This window comes from Leuresthes tenuis, unplaced genomic scaffold, assembly GCF_036924035.1.
Source record: "Leuresthes tenuis unplaced genomic scaffold, fLeuTen1.0.hap1 SCAF_6, whole genome shotgun sequence".
In the NCBI taxonomy this organism is placed as follows: domain Eukaryota; kingdom Metazoa; phylum Chordata; class Actinopteri; order Atheriniformes; family Atherinopsidae; genus Leuresthes; species Leuresthes tenuis.
The window spans coordinates 2058092-2078023 of record NW_027325360.1 but is presented as its reverse complement, the minus strand read 5'-3'; the positions used below and the strand labels follow the sequence as shown (position 1 = coordinate 2078023).

General features: G+C 44.3%; 2 protein-coding genes across 2 annotated transcripts; both read right to left on the bottom strand.

The window, feature by feature from the left end:
- Positions 1-196: 196 nt before the first annotated feature.
- araf (A-Raf proto-oncogene, serine/threonine kinase) lies at positions 197-12575 on the bottom strand. Its single transcript, XM_072387193.1, has 16 exons — positions 12470-12575; positions 10955-11178; positions 7787-7890; positions 6910-7012; positions 6673-6827; positions 5706-5804; positions 5477-5621; positions 5366-5390; positions 5151-5281; positions 4878-5080; positions 4540-4716; positions 4255-4301; positions 3761-3879; positions 2609-2740; positions 862-996; positions 197-639 (listed from the first exon to the last, which is right to left on the bottom strand). The coding sequence occupies exons 2-16, from the start codon at positions 11063-11065 to the stop codon at positions 499-501; spliced, it is 1827 nt and encodes a 608-aa protein (XP_072243294.1). The 5' UTR covers positions 11066-11178; positions 12470-12575; the 3' UTR covers positions 197-498.
- A 283-nt stretch (positions 12576-12858) lies between these two features.
- imp4 (IMP U3 small nucleolar ribonucleoprotein 4) lies at positions 12859-17247 on the bottom strand. The gene is made up of 9 exons (XM_072386894.1): positions 17140-17247; positions 15615-15723; positions 15432-15515; positions 15233-15342; positions 14775-14907; positions 13757-13911; positions 13580-13674; positions 13419-13492; positions 12859-13114 (listed from the first exon to the last, which is right to left on the bottom strand). The coding sequence occupies exons 1-9, from the start codon at positions 17206-17208 to the stop codon at positions 13002-13004; spliced, it is 942 nt and encodes a 313-aa protein (XP_072242995.1). The 5' UTR covers positions 17209-17247; the 3' UTR covers positions 12859-13001.
- Positions 17248-19932: the final 2685 nt, after the last annotated feature.

The window sequence follows — 19932 nt, the reverse complement described above, 5'->3', positions numbered from 1 at the left end:
ATGTTAACCGCTTACAGCTGACCTGGTCAGATGTTAACCGGTTACAGCTGACCTGGTCAGATGGTAACCAACCGCTTACAGCTGACCTGGTCAGATGTTAACCGCTTACAGCTGACCTGGTCAGATGTTAACCGCTTACAGGTGACCTGGTCAGGTGTTTATTGCTTACAGGTAACCTGGTCAGATGTTAACCGCTTACAGCTGACCTGGTCAGATGTTAACCGGTTATAGGTGACCTGGTCAGATGTTTATTGCTTACAGGTGACCACAGTTTCCCTGCTGGCAGGTCTTTGTCACTTGTCTAAAGGAAACGAAGGCTCACAATCAGACTAAACAAACTGTTACCGTTAATTCTACAGTTTCTGAGTGCTGCATCTCTGCGGGGGGGGGGGGGTTTGGGGGTGTGGTCTGTGGTTACAGCCAGCTGTGGCCTCTCAGGCACAGGGATGCAGCAGTTTGGGGCATGGTGAGCGCCTCTCTGGCAGCGCTGCAGGGGGCTTACAGGGGCATCAGCCTGGTGGTGTGGAACAGGAGGGGGTTCAGGTCTTCAGCATGGACGGCCCGATGGAGCGATGGCTCTGAGCGACTTCGCTCAATTTTTGGCAGCAGATCTTGCACCTGCTCAATGGCTACCAGGATCTGGTGAACAACAATAGTGTTAAAAGCTGTTAGAAGCTGTTCAAAGCATCACACTAAATGCACTACATCTGTATTTTACAGCCAACTGACAACAGTCACACATAGAAACCAACGTGAAGCATGACAATAGAGCTGCTTCCATCAGATAACTGTGGAGAACAGGAATACAAGCTACCGATGCCTGAAAAGAAGGTAACCCGTACCCTGATGAGCCTTATTTACCTGTGGAAACAGGGGCCTCTCGTCACGTTTGAACTTCAGGCAGTCAATGATGAGCCTTTTCATCGACTTGGGTGAGGTACTGTACAGTTTAGTGAGATCTGGAGACAAGTAACCGCGGCCAACCATGAAGATTATCTGGGAAAGAAAACACAGAAGTGACAGTTACAACAATACGCCCCAAAAAAAAGAGGCATTTTTTCTGTTCTTTGTGATTTGGCCAGGAATAAATATGAAGAATAACCTTCAGCTAAAGTGTCACATGACCTCAGCAAAGAGCTGGACGATATGGACCTAAGTCAAAGCTAAACGTGCACTTTTACATCTGCAAAATAGAAACATGGACTTGAAAGAAAATGCAGCAAAACAAACTATTTGTATTGTCGAGTGAAGATTGAGGAGCTCTCCAAACGGGTCACAGTTAAAGGGGAACTCCGGTGTTTTTAAACCTTATTTCTGGCATGAAATACGTTCATCTACTCACTGAGAACAGTTTGGTGAAAGTCGGCGTCCTTCAGAAGATATTTAGATAACTGGAGATCCATATAACGGAGTGAACGGGGCTTAGAGGATGCAGCCTCTAAATAAGGCATTATCTGTCTTTATTTCACCAATACTTTAAGAAGAATGAATGAATGAACGTGTGCTATAGCTCTGTTAGCTCATAGCTGCTGTTATGTGGCTACTTGCAGCTAAAGGAGAGCTAACGGAGGGATTTCTACACAGGCACTCTACTGGGACCACTTCAAATAGCTTCTGATTGACGCCGACTTTCACCAAACTGTCCTTGGTGAGTAGATTTCATGCCAGAAATAAGGTCTAGGTTTAAAAATACCACTTTAAGAGACATGCTTAGGAAGCAGATTTCAAACTCAACGCTATCAGTCACACATATAATTTAATGCGCTTTATGTATGAAAATAAACCCGTTAGCAGTCAATCATTGATATTTCGCTTTATAGCCCGAAAAATACATCAAATTTCCAGAGAAGTCACTTTAACGGGAAATTACTACAACAGAAGCTAAAAACCAGAGCAACACGTTGATTGTGACTGACTCAAATGTGACTAAATTAGGCTTAATTAGGCACAGCAATCAAAATGTTGAGTAACTTTTCATTTTATTGTGGCAGGAAGCACCAAACGTAACACAGCATATGTTGCATGGAGCATTTTGTGGAAACCTTTGGCACCTGCAGAATATGCCGTGCCAGAATTCTTGATGAGCTTTCCATGAAAAATCTACTGGGACCACTTCATCCACACGCCCCCCTGCAGCACAGCTCATTCACTCCGGTAAGAACGTCCATCTTACTCAAAGTCGTCGTTCATGTCGTCAAAATCTGATAAATATCCTGCCATGTTGCACAAAACTATCAGCAGCAAACTCTGTGTGAAGTTAGCCGACTGTCACAGAGCACGGAGTGAATAAACTGTTTTATTTACCACCTAAACCAGCCGCACTTTAACTTCTACTGGCTTATCCTACAAACAATAACAGACATAATAGAGCAAAAAGCAGCAGCTCGTCTCATCTGTAACTGACATCACATGATACTTATCTGCCAAACCCAAAGTTAACTTGCATCTCGCCTCATTTTGGAGCCCGTATATAATCAGAAAACACTTCCAACAAGCATCAATGTACCAAGTAATCGTGCCTCTGGGTGTCAGATGAAAACTTTGGAAAGTGAAGGATGTGTTTCCCGTCTAACAGTTGAGTGAAATGAAGGAAATGGGGGCATCAAACCTGGTCTCTGTTGTTGATATTGGTGTAAGGCAGGGTTCCTGACATCAGCTCAAAAAGCACCACCCCATAGCCATACACATCGGACTGGAATGTGTACGGGTTGGTGTCCTGCATTCGGATCACCTCCGGAGCCTTGAGGGGGAAAGAAATGGGTAGTTAATTCAACATTTCCGGTTATACTAAGTTAGCTTTTATAACCTAAACAAAGCAGAAGTAGCTGTGCTATTCAACAGGTCTGTTACAACTCGTTTTGTGATTCGTTTGTGGAAAAACTTCCAAGCAGAGAACCCAATGAGCTGAGAAATGGACAAAAGATTCACCAAAGAACTCTATTTTCAGAAGATAAACAGTCAATCAGGCTTTCAGTTCAGCTGAATGTTTTCTTTACCCAACCATCACTTTAGTGGCCCAAACAGTAGAAGAGATAAAGACTGCTTTAATCTCTTTAAATGACAACATTTTATCATTCAAACAATACATTTAAAGTTTTTCAGAGCTTTGTTACGCGCTGCATCAAGTTCAGAATGAAAAACAAGCAAAAAAACGACGAGCAGGCACAAAGTGGTAGTGACAGAGATGCTAACAGAGGACAGATGTGGACAGATGTGCATGTGCTGAGCAGACGATGCTCTCAATCCTGGTCCTGCACGTTTCCCTGCTCCAGCACAGCTGATTCACATGAATGGGTCGGGTCTTTGAGCTCTGCAGAAGGCTGAGGATTCATTTGAATCAGGAGCAGGGAAACATGGACAGCATGCAGGGCCTTGAGAAACCCTGCTGTCGGTGTCTCATGTGACCCTTTTACTGCACTCGGGGGAAGTGGAGGTGTTAATTCTAGAAAAACAGGAGCTTTCACTTCTTCTGGGTTAATCGTTTGCAGTGCCTCATCTTTTCTGTCCATTGTGTGTGACAGAGAGACGTTTTAACCCCCCTCTGCTTCCACGCTACATGTGCAAAACGGCCTGGAAAACAAAGGGATTCCAAAGCTTGGCCAATCCAATTATATGAGCAAATGGATTTCTGTCAATTTCTGAACGTACGCATCTCTGCTCGTGTGATGTGTTGAATTCAGACGACATGCAAGCTTTGAAGGCTTCACATTACATTAAGAGCACACCTTTGGTTGCTGTCAGATTAAAGAAACATGCTCACCATCCACAGAATGGATCCACTGGGCTGTTCGACCTGCTGAGAGCCGCTCCACCGAGCCTTCACTGTGGCCAAGCCAAAGTCGCCAATCTTTACAGTCCAGCCTTCGTGGAGGAAAATATCTGACAGCGGCGCTCAGAAAGTGTCACAACAGAGAGCTGGTGCAGTTATTCTAGCGTCAGTTACCAGAGAAATGGAGCAGAAAGTTCTGGGACAAACAGGACGAAGGTTTTTTATCCTCTTTACAAGAAAAAAACTCTTTAAAATGGCACTGCAACACTTTAACAGGAACTTTTGGATTATCATAAATCATTACCCACTTTTTAGCTTAATAAAGAACATTACTATTCAAAGGACATGAAAATGGCATCAATTCTGGCTTCTGGTTAAGCCTTTAATAGCTGCAGAACATGTGGTTCTTGGTTAAACTGTCTGAGCTTCAGAAACCAGCACCGACCCCCCCACACGGCGACTGAAAGCTTCCAATGAAAGGATACTGTTCGACTTCAGGTCTCGATGAATTATATTCTTCGCATGAAGGTAACTGCAAGAAAGGCACAAAACAAACAAGATTTTTGACAAAGAAGCATCAGAAGCACAGGCGCCATAAAGCTCTTTATTAGGGTTCTGGTTCTGCTGGATGTTGCTACACTGGATCCTTGAGCCAGTGGGCTTTATTTTGAGCGCTACAGAGAGAGAGCATCAGTCTGATTATATTCTAAAAGCAAAAGAAGATGGAAAAGGATGTGAAAAGGGCTTGAGCGAGCTGCAGCAGGTCTTACTCCATGCCCTGCGCCGTCTGTCTGGCCACATCAATGCGGCGCATCGTGTCAAACTTGGTTTCTGTCACATGCAGATGGCGGTACAAGCTGCTGCCTTCACACCACTGGGTGATGATGGCGAAGTTGGGCTTCGTCATGTAGCCCATGAACAGCAGGATGTTGACGTGGCGGGTTTTTCTGCGGAGAACAAAAGCAGTGAAATGATCAGAAGTTCCACGAACTCATCTGCAGACGGTCTGATGCCAGGTTAGATTTATGCGCCGTGATATTTGACAGATCTGAGGATTCTCATTGCAAGAAAAGACGCGCTGCAGGACAGTTTAAAGAGCGCCGCTCACCTTAAGACCTGCATTTCGTTTTTGAAGGCCTGTAGCTGCTCAGGCGTGGGCTCTTTGACTTTAAGGATCTTGATGGCCACGTCTCCGTGCCACTTGCCCTTGAAGACTGTTCCAAAGGAGCCGGTACCTATTCTCTTCTGGATGGTGACTTCTCGCGAGTGGACCTCCCAGTAGTAGCTCGAGTCTCTGTAGCCGCCTCGGTGCTGAAACAACAGGCTGATTAAACGCATTTCACTGGCAGCTGCAGACAACCGCTGACCTGTGAAGACCTACCACTTTCTTTTTATCGTCAGAAGAAGACGGTTTGCGCTCTTTGTGCTCAGAGGGAGACTTTGGTGGCTTCCTCCCTGGAGAGCCGAGAGAGGAGGGCGGACTGGTGGAGGGTTTCGGTGAGGGCTCAGGACCTGTGGAGATGAGAGAAAACCCAGAGATGAGTCAAATGTAGAGGAAGAAAACGGATGAAAATGAAACAGGCAGAAGAACTGTACCTATTGTGTTGAACTTCAGTGCTTCCTGCAGAGAGGAGCAACAGCAGAATTAGTTTTATAGAGTCAGACACAGGGCAGTGTGCACGGTAAAACTGACACTCCAGCACAGACCTCAATGATGCTGACACTGGCAGGGTCCACTGTGCTGACCATGTGAACGTTGGGAGTGGAGGTGGAGCGATGCCTCTGCAGGGATTGGCCATCTCCACCTGACAGGGGAAAGTGGAAGGTCGAGGGCGGGGACAGGAGGTTCACTCTAAGTGACGAAATAAAACAGTCAGTTTCTGTTTGACCTGCCGATCTGCTGCACCGTTCATCCCAGTGACTGCGTGGAGCTCACCCAGCAGGCTCCGGGGTTAAGGCCAGGTTGCTCTGTGACGGGGAGTTTCCTGGCAGGAGTATCTGTGGGAAATCATCTGAGCAGGTATTGGAATCACACCTTGACAAAACAAAAAGATCAAAAGATTATGACGTAGCTCCCAGAAACAGTAACACGCGGCGTCCTCTCTTCACTGGTAAAAACACCAGCTTTAAATCCATCGTCATCTTCCCTCCAGGCTTAATTACCGGCCTTAATACTGTGCGAACGTTAGCTCTTGATCTCAAATCGAACAGCCTGAATAAAAGCAACTCTACAGCAAAGTAAACTTTCTTTAGGAGTCCCAGAAAGAATATCACGGCCCCAACAGCGGCCTGCAGAAGCCGTGCATGTGCACATTGCATCAGATCAGTGACCTCATGCATGAGCTGCAGCTTCCTGACATGCAGCTAACGACACGTCTGTAACGGGTCCGCTCGGAGTCCTCTGAGGCAGAACCAGAACACACTTCTTTGGCTGTGAAAGCAGCTGATTTGCTGCTGATCTCTCAGATTGGGAAGGTAAACTGACAGCGCTTCATTCCTCTGACGTGCACTCTGTGAGGTTGGAGAAAGGCTACATTTCCACTGAAAAACACCCAAAACACCAAGTTACGCATAACTTTGGTAATGCATGACGTTCCCTCTTCTTTTGATGATTCATCTTCCTTTTTTCTGCAGCTTTTTCTTTTTAAAGTAAAAGTGACTCTCCTTCAACATGCAACAAGCACCAAAAACCCTGCAGCCAGCAGCACGTGCGCGCTCACAGGGGCGTGGACAGGCTCCACTGTGAGCTCTGCACTGATCTAACAGAGAACCATAAGACCAGCCTGCAGCTCAGAGCGTGTTCATGCCAGATGTTCCCACATGTTTGGAGGTTTTAACAGCACTGAAAAACGAGCCAAAGACGAGGCCAACAGACTCATCTCAGAGGGACGTCACCAACTCACCGTTTGCTCACCGTATCCATATCCACACACACCGTGGGGACCTTGCTGCTGCAGTGCTGGTGAAATTTGTAGCCACATGTCTGACATCTGAAGCCATTAAAGAGAAACTTGTGGCAAAAATCACAGTAAGCCAGCTTGAAAAAGGTTTTCCGTACCTGCAGAAACACGGAGACAACACAGCATTACTCCTGCAGCAGAACAGAGAACATGAGGTGGAGTTTCCTCTGTGTTACTTACAAAGTTGTGCATGGTGAGAGGAATGTCATCCAGGACCTCGACGAGAAGCTCCTCCCCAACCAGAGGAGTGATGTCTGTGGTCCAATCTGTCAGTCTCTTACGACTAAGAAGAAAAAGCAGCGGTTCAACACTTCAGGTTCAACTTAGCACGAGTCGGTCCAGACTCACATGTTCTGAAGACATTTATGAATCAATATTAGTTTCCAGAGCAACTCTAACATATAAAAGACTCTTCTCCTTTATTTTCTCTTAAAAATCACTGTTACAAATGTCAAATTCATGGTTTCACTCGTCTTTTCTTTCCCGTTAGCTACCAGAAACGGGTTGATCCAAGCTGAATGCAACAGAACAACAGCTTCACAAACCAGGTGGTGTAAATGTAAGTAAAAGCAGAATGTGAGGCTTTCTAATCATCCTTTGGCTCATCTGTTAAACTACTATTAATAAGTGTACGTTGCTGCTGGTTTGGTTGTTTTTTAAGACATTAAGGAACCGAAGTCGTCTGCAGCTGAATGAAATCTTGAAAGGAAACTTGGAAAACGTCTTAAAGAAAGAAAAGAAAGAGCTGGAGGAACATGCTGCAACTAATTAGGCGAACTGGCCACAGGTCGGTCATTAATGGGAGTAAAAAGAGAGAACCTCTGAGAGGCAGAGTCTCACAAACCAGAACTTTGTCTGAACATTGGGTTTCAGAGTAATGTTCCTCCATGTAAAATGGACTTTGAATGAGTCTGGGTGCTGGACTGAGCTGCTGAGCAGCTCGAATCCTACATCGAGAACTAAACTTCTCTAGCAAAGCTGGAGCAGCTGTTCTCCTCGGTTCCCAGATGTTGGCGGGCTGTGGTTAAAGAAGAGCTGCAGATTTTACAGATCTTACCCTTCCAGGAGACGAAACACAGCACAGCAGTCTTGGCTTAAGCCTCTCACTTTGAGAGCTTTATCCAGACTCTCGTACACCGTCTGTCCCTGACGAACGTTCACCTGCCGGAATAAAACATTTCATTGTTCATGAGGCACACTGAGAAGCAACATGTTGGCACCTCATATCATCAAATATGATGCTTCAGTGATGCTGTTTTAACTCGAATAATGAAGCTGCATTCATGCTCTGATCACATCCCAGCTTCGTGAGACGCAGAGTCGGCCACAGCTGCTGGTTTCATGGTCAGGTCACCACAAAAATGTTTCACACGTGTGCATTTCTTACAGAGCTGCGTGCACGTTTGTTTCGTGTCACACGAAAAGCTAAAACAAGGCCAACGTTTGGTTGGATGCGGCGCTTCATGTGGTCACCGACTTGCTTCATGACAAAGTTGGAAGACGAGTTCCTGAAGGTTTGGTTTCCCAAAACATCACCGAGTGAATCCAAAAGATCTTCATCACACTCCAGTTATCCCGGTGATCTTTGGCCCATTTCAGACGCATCTTCTATTTTAAGCGTCGTTTCTTTCAGGAAACACTGCTGTTGGACTTCGACTTCACTCATATTTTACGTTATTTGGCAATTTTTAAACACAAAACCTGACACTGGAGTCAAACTTTAAGTAATTTCTGTTTTTATAAAAGCTTTTTCAGATAAAGCTCGATATAACAAGAGAACGGTACTTTCTTTAGAGCCTGATCCTCCAGAAGGTGGTAAATAAGTCTGATTTTTGGGGGTATGGTAGCTGTCTTGAGGCATCACAGTTATGAGACTACCACTAACACAACGGTTTGAACCAAAAGATCTTCATCACACTCCAGTTATCCCGGTGATCTTTGGCCCATTTCAGACGCATCTTCTATTTTAAGCGTCGTTTCTTTCAGGAAACACTGCTGTTGGACTTCGACTTCACTCATATTTTAAGTTATTTGGCAATTTTTAAACACAAAACCTGACACTGGAAGCAAACTTTTTCAGTAAATTCTGTTTTTATAAAAGCTTTTTCAGATAAAACTCGATATAACAAGAGAACGGTACTTTCTTTAGAGCCTGATCCTCCAGAAGGTGTTAAATAAGTCAGATTTTTGGGGGGTACGGTAGCCGTCTTGAGGCATCACAGTTATAAGACTACCACTAACACAACTCATTTCAGACGCATCTTCTATTCTAAGCGTTGTTTCTTTCAGGAAACACTGCTGTTGGACTTCGACTTCACTCATATTTTAAGTTATTTGGCAATTTTTAAACACAAAACCTGACAATGGAGGCAAACTTTTCAAGTAATTTCTGTTTCTAAAGAAGCTTTTTCAGATAAAACTCGATATAACAAGAGAACGGTACTTTCTTTAGAGCCTGATCCTCCAGAAGGTGTTAAATAAGTCAGATTTTTGGGGGGTACGGTAGCCGTCTTGAGGCATCACAGTTATGAGACACTCAAACTCAAACTTATGCTGTTCTGCGATGTCGAGGTGTGCGGCGAAGCCTGGAAATTTGCAGGTGCATTCGTACTTTGGTTTCCCAAAACGTCACCGAGTGACACACTGAGGAATCCCGCTTGCATCTAAGCGTCGTTTCTTTCAGGAAACACTGCTGTTGGACTTCGACTTCACTCATATTTTAAGTTATTTGGCAATTTTTAAACACAAATCCTGACACTGGAGTCAAACTTTTCAAGTAATTTCTGTTTCTAAAGAAGCTTTTTCAGATAAAGCTCGATATAACAAGAGAACGGTACTTTCTTTAGAGCCTGATCCTCCAGAAGGTGTTAAATAAGTCTGATTTTTGGGGGTACGGTAGCCGTCTTGAGGCATCACAGTTATGAGACTACCACTAACACAACTCATTTCAGACGCATCTTCTATTCTAAGCGTTGTTTCTTTCAGGAAACACTGCTGTTGGACTTCGACTTCACTCATATTTTAAGTTATTTGGCAATTTTTAAACACAAATCCTGACACTGGAGTCAAACTTTTTCAGTAATTTCTGTTTCTAAAGAAGCTTTTTCAGATAAAACTCGATATAACAAGAGAACGGTACTTTCTTTAGAGCCTGATCCTCCAGAAGGTGTTAAATAAGTCAGATTTTTGGGGGGTACGGTAGCCGTCTTGAGGCATCACAGTTATGAGACACTCAAACTTAAACTTATGCTGTTCTGCGATGTCGAGGTGTGCAGCGAAGCCTGGAAATTTGCAGGAGCATTCGTACTTTGGTTTCCCAAAACGTCACCGAGTGACACACTGAGGAATCCCGCTTGCATCTCAGCGTTGTTTCTTTCAGGAAACACTGCTGTTGGACTTCGACTTCACTCATATTTTAAGTTATTTGGCTATTTTTAAACACAAAACCTGACAATGGAGTCAAACTTTTTCAGTAATTTCTGTTTCTAAAGAAGCTTTTTCAGATAAAACTTGATATAACAAGAGAACAGTACTTTCTTTAGAGCCTGATCCTCCAGAAGGTGTTAAATAAGTCTGATTTTTGGGGGTATGGTAGCTGTCTTGAGGCATCACAGTTATGAGACTACCACTAACACAACGGTTTGAACCAAAAGATCTTCATCACACTCCAGTTATCCCGGTGATCTTTGGCCCATTTCAGACGCATCTTCTATTCTAAGCGTTGTTTCTTTCAGGAAACACTGCTGTTGGACTTCGACTTCACTCATATTTTACGTTATTTGGCAATTGTTAAACACAAAACACTCAAACTTATGTTGTTCTGCGATGTCGAGGTGTGCGGCGAAGCCTGGAAATCGCCGGTGCATTCGTACTTTTGGTCTTTCCTTAGTGCGTAAATCTTCTGTAGCAAGGAAAAGCCTGGAGGCTTAGCCAACAGTTTTACAGGCAGATAGAGACACATAAATGTTCTCCACACTGCTTTTCACAATTTCGCTTGATGACACAGTGACAGGACAATCTAACATCCACTTTCCCGAGAATAGAAACGTGACACTGACGTCTGACTCAGTGAAATCAGAGGCCACCTGTTCACCGACTTACTCACTGAACTGTTATGAAAGATTACACCTTTTCCTGAGAAATTGCAGCTTTCGCCCATTAAACTGTTTCATGTACTCACAATAAACTTGTTGAATAAAAAGAAGGATAGAGCCGATAATCTTACCACTGTCCTCTGTTTGTTGGGGAGGTAGACTCGGATGGTACCCCCACCTCGGGGCACATCCTCTGGACTAGTCTCCCCCGAGGAGGAGTATGAGGAGGAGGTGGAGGACATGATGAGAGGCAGGAGGAGCTGGGGGAAGGGGGAGGGGGACACAGCACTTAGACTCTGAAACCTCAGGAGAGCTTCATGCACTGTGGGGTCCACATGAGCCCTTTACTTTGAACCTGCAACAACACAAACACAGACACATTATACCTTCTTCAACAGCCAAATACAAGACACCCATCCTAAGAACTCCTCTTCAACTGAGTCATAATGCACAAAGCCTGTTCCAAACAACTAAATTAATCATTTAATCACATTTAATCACATATGTTTGAGCTTATTCATGAATAAACTAACTAAAAATGCAGTATCCATTTCATTTAACTGTAGAATAAAGGAAATTATGCTCTCATTTGTGTCTTTAAAAAGGTAACGTGGAGGGGACACATTGAACATAAAATGCAAAAAGCTAAAACCAGTTTGCCATGTTACACATCTCACCCAAGAATGTTACAAAGTTGGATAAAAAAAACAAAAAAGGTAAATACAATAAGGCCGGATAAACCAACGAAACTCCTGCAAAAAGTACGAGAGTCGTAGACACACTGACATCTTTAAAACATCTATCACTCTGTCAAAAAGGTTAAAATGCGTCTTTCGACACAAACCAACGGCACTTACCGGTTATTAACGCTAGCTTACGTTTGTGGAACATTCCTACAAACATGTATATAAAGCGCATATATACAGTTGGAATTACCTTCCGGAATCAATACGTATTAATCCTAAATAAAATAACCAAACGTCTGCCAGGCCGAACGCTGAAATAATGCTGAAAGGAAGCGTCGGCAGTCAAAGTTGCAGCCCAGCAAACTTACCATTTACTCGCATGAAGCTAATGCTAGCAGCCGTTAGCCCGCCGTTAGCCCGTTTACTTAGCATAGGATTTGCCTGCTATGTAATATGACATTTCGAGTTCGGGAGGCCATGTTTCTCTTGGGGCGCTAGTTAACCGACTTTATCCAACTAGCCAGTAACTTTTAAATGTTTTTTTTTTTCATATTTCATAAAGAACAACTGACGCGATGGCCACATAACAGTTGAGATGCAAAGTCAGCATAGCTTTGGTAAATTCCTCAGTTCGACTTGCACGCGAGCTAGCTAGCTAGCTAGCTAGGTGCTAGCTGAGTGAGAGATTATCCTGCTACCTCTGTGCCTAGCTTACTTAACTGTGAAATGCTTTGATGCTAGTGCTAGCCAGCTAACGTTAGCCAACCTGGGTTTTTTTTTTTTTTTTAACCACGGCGTCAGATACTGCTGGTGTCTTCTCTCCCAAACAGCGACTTATTCAATTGACATGCTCGAAACAACACAAACCAGTTGTCGCTATATATTTCCCACAATGACGCCGGCGCCTCCCTTCTTCGCAGCGCTTTTGGAGCAGTTTGAGTATAAAAGTTAAACTCTTACCTGTAGCAGCCATTTTGAATTCTCTCAATCTAGAGTCGGATCTGTCAAGAACTTCGGGGAAAGCGGAAAACCTCCATAAAGCTCCGTCTTCATTGGCTGATTCTCGTATCTGCGTTGTTTCGTCGGACAAATACCAGCTGGGAGTGTGATAGATAGGTGGGCGCTGAGAGTCCTTATCATGGAAATTAATTACTGGTGCAGCGCGCGAGAGCGCACCACATTTACGGAAATAAAAAGATAAACGCTGTAGGCAGATAATCAAAACCATTATGTTGGTTTGATTTGATTTTTAACGTTGTGCTTTACGAATAAAACACAATTAAGTCGATGCAAGTCAGTAGAAACAAGTTTTATTACAAAACAGCACAGAAGATATTATACACACAGATCTTATTAACTGTGAAATCAAAAGGAAAAGCTCAATTTACTTTAACATTACAGCCACAATATGAATATAATGTAGTTTCATGTAATTTGTTAGGCAAAAGCCCCACGAACCACTGAATAAACTACAAGTTTCTGCAGTTTTGACTCATTGCACACTGAGAAACCTCCGTTTCTTAGCAGTGTGCGTGTATGCATGGTGACGCCACTCAATCTCTGCGGTGCTCTCATTCTCCAGGGTGCCCAGTTTGATCATGTACACTAAGCAGAAGAGACACATCGTGAAAAATCAGACGAGTGCAGCACAGAACAGATGCATCACGTTTTAGGGAAGGAGACCTTCCCATAGCTTCATTTTTTTGGCATTTATCTGGTTTTACTGTTTAAATTAACTCCTAAAACTCAAAGAAAGAACGAGGTCCCCACATAGAAACCACACTTTTAATAGGACTCCAGAATCAGATCTTGTATAAAAAGGTGGTTTATTGTCACAGATCCATATTGTAGCATTAATAAATGAACCCAGAAACGGTCTTTGGAAAAGCTTGAACACATCCATACTTACACTTCATTTCAAACCTGGGTCCCACTTCGGTTAACTCTATGTTCTTGTGGTCCGTTTTCTTGTAGGTGTGGTGTCTATATAAATATATAAATATAAAATGTAAGCACTGCTTTGCACATAGACACATGGCACTTTCAATAAGAAGGTACTTTCACACACACCTGAAAGAAATAAAGTCCTCTTGGTTGGCGAATGTGATCACGCGCCGGCTCTCGTCCTTCGGCACTGGAAAAAGATACTTGAGGATATTCGATACCTGTGCGAGCAGAATTAATTATCTGTATCTGTATCTGAAACAAGGCGGTGAAAGAGAATATCACAGGCACTGGTTCGCTCACCCTTTTGCCGAGTCGCGAGGAGAAGTTGTGAAAAATGAGGTGGGGGTAGGCCTCCGACATGGTGCCGATGTCGGGGACATCGTGCCTCATGACCACGCTGTACAGCGTGAAATAAGCCGTGGGGCCGAACGGCAGGTGGCACACGACCAGGCCATCTGGAAAACACCCAAGAGTTTGAATTCCAGGCTACATCCTGGAAACTTCATGCTGACAGAGCTTAAAATGTTCTGTTACCGGGGGCTCACACCAACAGCTCACAACCCGCCGTTTGTACTTCTTCTGCCGTCGGAAGCGGCCAAAGGGGCGGGGCTTATATGTATAGCAACTAGCATATATATATAATAATCCATCCATACATCGGTTCCCTCTTTCATCGTACTCTTGGCAGCCTTCTTTGTGTTTCTTTGTGTTTGCGCTCTGCCGTTTTCCACTTTTTTCCACCTTTTTTTTTTGGCCTTTTTTTCCACCTTCTGAATCCAGATCGGTCCTAATTGGCTGTCGTGTCACTGCTCATTTGCATAAAGTTGAGCCTTTCTCAACTTTTGAAGCTCACAACGCCGGCTTACATTGAAAATTAATGGCAGCTGGCCACTCACAACCCGCCACTTGTACTTCTTCTTCTGCCGCCGGAAGCGGCCAGAGAAGCTGGAAGCGACCAAAGGGGCGGGGCTTATGTGTATAGCAACTAGCATATATATATATATATATATATATAATAATCCATCCATACATCGGTTCCCTCTTTCATCGTACTCTTGGCAGCTTTCTTTGTGTTTCTTTGTGTTTGCGCTCTGCCATTTTCCGCCTTTTTTCCGCCTTCTAAATCCAGATCGGCCCTAATTGGCTGTCGTCGCGTCGCGTCACTGCTCATTTGCATAAAGTTGAGCCTTTCTCAACTCATGAAGCTCAGAACGCCGGCTTACATTGAAAATGAACGGCAGCTGGCCGCTCACGCTGCTTTTGGTGTGAGCCCCGGTTAGATTCACATCATGATTTAGAGAAGAAGCAGCAAGCATACCGGGCTGTCCTCTGGTTTCGTGCACGATCATGAGGTCTGTCACGTTGTTGGCTTTGCAGGCTCGCACCAGAGCAGCGATCTCATGGTTTCCCCTGTTCATGCGCTGGGCTCCTGGGAACATCAGCTTCACCTCCTGGAACACAAGCACATCAAGTTATTCTCCAGGGTCGAAAGGAGCCGCAGCGGAGCTTCGTATTCGTCCCGTAAGACGGCTGAAAATGTTCCTTCTGTCAGAAACGGATGCATTTAACAGAAATCTGCTCCATGTTACTCTTTCTTCAGCTACTACAAAGCAACCACCAGGCTTTTATTTCTGCATTTCAAGATGAGGATGAGACCGAGGAGCAGCTCGGGTTTCACAGCTCAACAAAGGGCCGTAAGTGACCCCAGAGCCTTCGCCAACATCGTTTTCTCTCATCCTATCAACCTCTAACCCGACAGAGAGAAGCTGGACACACCTTGGCAAACATTTTGAGCCTGGAGCTCGGGTCTCGGGATGTCGTGACCATGACTTTGGGATCTTCCACTCCGGCCCATTTGTACTCATCATCCATGTGAGAGCTGACACCTGCACACACACAACAGCTGGTGATTAGGTGGAACCACAGGAAGAGACCGGACACTGCAGACAGACAGCGGGGGTTAACCAGCACTCGCCTTCTGCCCCTTCATCATCATACTCCACGAGTTTCTGGAGCTGCAGGGCTTCTCTGCGCACCTCAGTGGGAAGGAGACGATTTTCTGCAGTCAAGAGAAACCAGGATGGGTTACAGCAGGCTTTCATTTACAGTCACATCATTTGAGTCCAGTAGCAGGAAAATGGAAGATGCATCACATTACCCTCAAGGGCGCCCTTCAGCTTCTGTTTCTTCTCTTCTATGGTCCTTAACCTGTCCTCCTGGGCCTTCCTGTACAGGTACTCCCGCCTCTGTCTCACCTCTCGACGAAGCTGCAACAACATCACAGAAACTCTGTTTAAAACACCTTTTACTACGTCAGAATCCACTGATCAATATGCAGCTTCACTGCTCCTTTCCTGTGACACGGTAACATTTTCCACTTTGACATTTACTCGTGTAAAAGCTGAGGGAGCTGTGGCCTTAAAGGGGAACTCCGGTATTTTTAAACCTTATTTCTGGCATGAAATACGTTCATCTACAGGCAGGGACAATGCAGCCTCTAAATAAGTCATTATCTGTCTTTATTTCACCAATACTTTAAGAAGAATGAATGAATGAACGTGTGCTATAGCTCTGTTAGCTCATAGCTGCTGTTATGTGGCTACTTGCAGCTATAGGAGAGCTAACGGAGGGATTTCTACACAGGCACTCTACTGGGACCACTTCATCTTACTCAAAGTCGTCGTTCACATTGTCAAAATCTGATAAATATCCTGCCATGTTGCACAAAACTATCAGCAGCAAACTCTGCGTGAAGTTAGCCGACTGTCACAGAGCACGGAGTAAATAAGCTGTGCTGCAGGGGGGCGTGTGGATGAAGTGGGCCCAGTAGAGTGCCTGTGTAGAAATCCCTCCGTTAGCTCTCCTATAGCTGCAAGTAGCCACATAACAGAGCTATGAGCTAACAGAGCTATAGCACACGTTCATTCATTCATTCTTCTTAAAGTATTGGTGAAATAAAGACAGATAATGCCTTATTTAGAGGCTGCATCCTCTAAGCCCCGTTCACTCCGTTATATGGATCTCCAGTTATCTAAATATCTTCTGAAGGACGCAGACTTTCACCAAACTGTTCTCAGTGAGCAGATGAACGTATTTCATGCCAGAAATAAGGTTCAGGTTTAAAAATACCGGAGTTCCCCTTTAACAGGGGTCCCGGCTGTCTTCCACCTGGGTCCCGTTTTATCCGTTCAGTTAAACCCGGCAGCTTCAGCAACTGTTTCCAAGCTGTTCACCACAGAAATGATGCCAACTTTCAGCATCATTTCCTCACTATTCACACATGTTCAGCAAAGCCACGTCCATTTAAAAAGTGTGGGCTTATCTTCAGCCACCCGGCGGACAGCCATCTTTGTTTTGATCCACAAACACGAGCCCAAGTTCGGGAAAGGACTTAATTCCACAATCAGCTGAACACCAGAATATCCAAGTGCAACATGCTTCAGATGGATGTTTGTGGGAAATATAAAGAGCATCAGCCAGTGTTTAACTTCTCCGGTTAATTCAATTTACAGAATAAGCGATGATTAGCTTTGGATACCTAAAAAATGATGGAACATTTAGGGGGAAAACCTGAGACTAATACAACATTTAGCAGTTAAACGTCACAGTTCTCTGTCGTACATCCTCACATCAAACCGCTGCAGCAATAAATCTCAAAGAAATGAGACATTTCCTCAACTTACCATGATTGTAGCGAACTGGAAGGGACTCACATGGAGAAAGAAGCACGTTGAAACAAGGCTTTTCCTCATTGGCCGACACGGCGGCCAATCAGAGTGCGCGATACTGATGGACAAGCTTTTCAAAATAAAAGATCACGACGATTTGACAGAAAATATTTAAAAAATGGAATCACGACACTTAGAGGTTTTGCCATTCAGCTAGTTTGTTTTTATATAATAAATGACTGAATAAATAGGACAGAAAACTAATTTATTTAACAGGAAAACCATGTCTTAATTACATTAAATAATAATGTAGTAATTAGTGGAAATCTTTGTATCGATCCATCCATTTTCTGGTTTAATCCAACTCTCTGAAGCTTATCCCAGCTGTCATTTGATGAGAGGCTCATCCAGGACACCAGGCCCCAGCCGGGATTCAAACCAAGAACCCACTTGGTGTGAGGGATTCTAACTGTTTTGTATTTCTAAAAATATCTGTGGACATTTTAACATTAATGATGATAATAATAATAATACAAAGTAGTCTGCAGTTATTAGAGGAGCTTGCAGACCCTCACAAGCTGTTGCACCTGGCTGTCTGACTGATTTTAGTCCAGAAATGTAAGAAGGTTACAGCGGGTTTCATCACAAATCTGCACTGGGCAAGGAGAGGATGCTGGATCTTTGGTTTGGTTCAGGCCCAAAGTAAGATAAAGACGCCTGCCTGCAGAAAACAGCACATTTCCACCATCTCTGAGGGTAAAGGATCAGTTGGGACAGCAGCCATTACCTTTACAGTAACTGCACAGGTGGACATTGAAATTTTCTTTTAAATTTAAGAATCCAAAGGAGTTTGTGATGATCTGGGCTCAGAATCCAGAGAATTCCAGCTGCTCCACAGGAGAGACATTTGGACTTCATGACATGGTCGGCTCCATCCTGCAAAGCTGATCTGTCAGCAAGTGAGAGCCTGACTGATGAAGAATAGTTTTTCATCTCTTCAAACTGCCATAAAAGCTTCGATAAAACAACATTTTTCTTTTGTTTGAGCCGTCCTCCACTTTAAAAGTGGTGATTATATTCATTTTTTTTTCTTTGCAGGAATAAATTAAAAGAGCAGAAAGAAAAGGGAAACTTTAGAAGTCTTGACTGGGGCAGACAGCATCTGAGGGGGCAGACATTTCCTGAGCTTCAGAAAGCTTTAAAAGGTTTTCTTCCACTTCCTCGTTATCACATTAGACCCGAGCATAGCCAGCTGGTACCAGGAACATGCGTTTTCTTATCCTGATACTGCTTTGGGCTGTGGGTAAGTGCCCCCATCGCCTTTGAAATGGACCTAAGTTCAGCACAGAACCGATCCTGTGGTAATCTGATTCTAACCGTGCGCTTTGATGTGTGCAGGTGACGGTGAAGCCCTGCTCTGGCAGACTCTGACTTGTCCCTATGAGGAAAAACACAGCAGCCTGCTGAGGGTCTGGTGCCGGCGGAGCTCGGCGGAGTGCTGCAGGGGCTTCAGCTTCAGCCGGACGGTTGACCGGCTGGATGGAAGCAGGCTGAGGGTGACCCAGGACTCGCACTCCTTCAGTGTGGAGGCGGCGGAGCTGAATCAGGGAGGAGTGTTCTGGTGTGGCGTGCTGAGCACAAATGACACCATCATCAAGCTGGCCGAAGGCTACTTCTACAGCTGTAAGTGAAGGGAAACACCAAAGCGGTCGTTTTGTTTTATTTAAATGTATTTTTGCTGTATCAATGTTTGGGTTTAATGGAGTCAGAGCTGAAGGAAATAGATGTAGAAGCAGGTTAAATGTTACTTCCTGTTTACACAGGTCTGTAGCGACGCAGCTTCTAAATTTAGAGGCTCACAGTGAACCCAAACCACCAGATTAACTCCCACCTGCACCTGCCAGATTACTCTCTCCTCAGGCTCTGCAGCCTGAATTAATCTGGTGTAAAAACATGTTAATGATATTATAACTGAGACATAAAGCCTTTTCACGCCTGAAAGCTGCAGATCATTTAGTCTGGAGTCTTACCTGCTGATGTGCTCCAGAGTTTAAGGAGAAAAGGTGCCTCCGCTTTGGAACATTTAACATGAGTTAAATGTAAAAACAGTGTCAGGATATCAGCAGCTGGAGAGCATTCAGCAGCTGGAGAGCATTCAGCATTCAGTCCAATTCAAGCCAATTGGAATTCAATTTATTGTAATCATAATCCAATTAATTCATATGGAGCCAATTCAAAATTAATATCGTAGCTAAGGAAACCAACAGATTGGACCGAAACTTGTCTTCAGTCCAATCTCCCGTCCTGAGCCTGAGGGACTGTGGAAAGGAACGACTCCCTTTAACAGGAAGAAACCTCTGGCAGAACCAGAACCAGGAAGAAACCTCTGGCAGAACCAGACTCAGGAAGAAACCTCTGGCAGAACCAGAACCAGGAAGAAACCTCTGGCAGAACCAGGAAGAAACCTCTGGCAGAACCAGGAAGAAACCTCTGGCAGAACCAGAACCAGGAAGGGTGGCCATCCTCCTCGACCAGCTGGGGTTTGAGAAGACAGAAAAGAGGGAAAAGAGGGGGGAAAAACACCATAACGCCATTCAAAGGATACCTGCTGGAACAGGGAAACACAAGTTAATAACCACAATAATGTCACATGGACATAAAATCATTTGAGAAATTAAACAGGGGAAAAAGAGAGCAAAGTGAGGAAAGGTGTGACAGATGAGGTCCCCCAGCAGTCTAAGCCTATAGCAGCAGAACTATGGGATGTTTAAATCTGGGCTAAAAACATACTTATTTCAGATGGCTTTT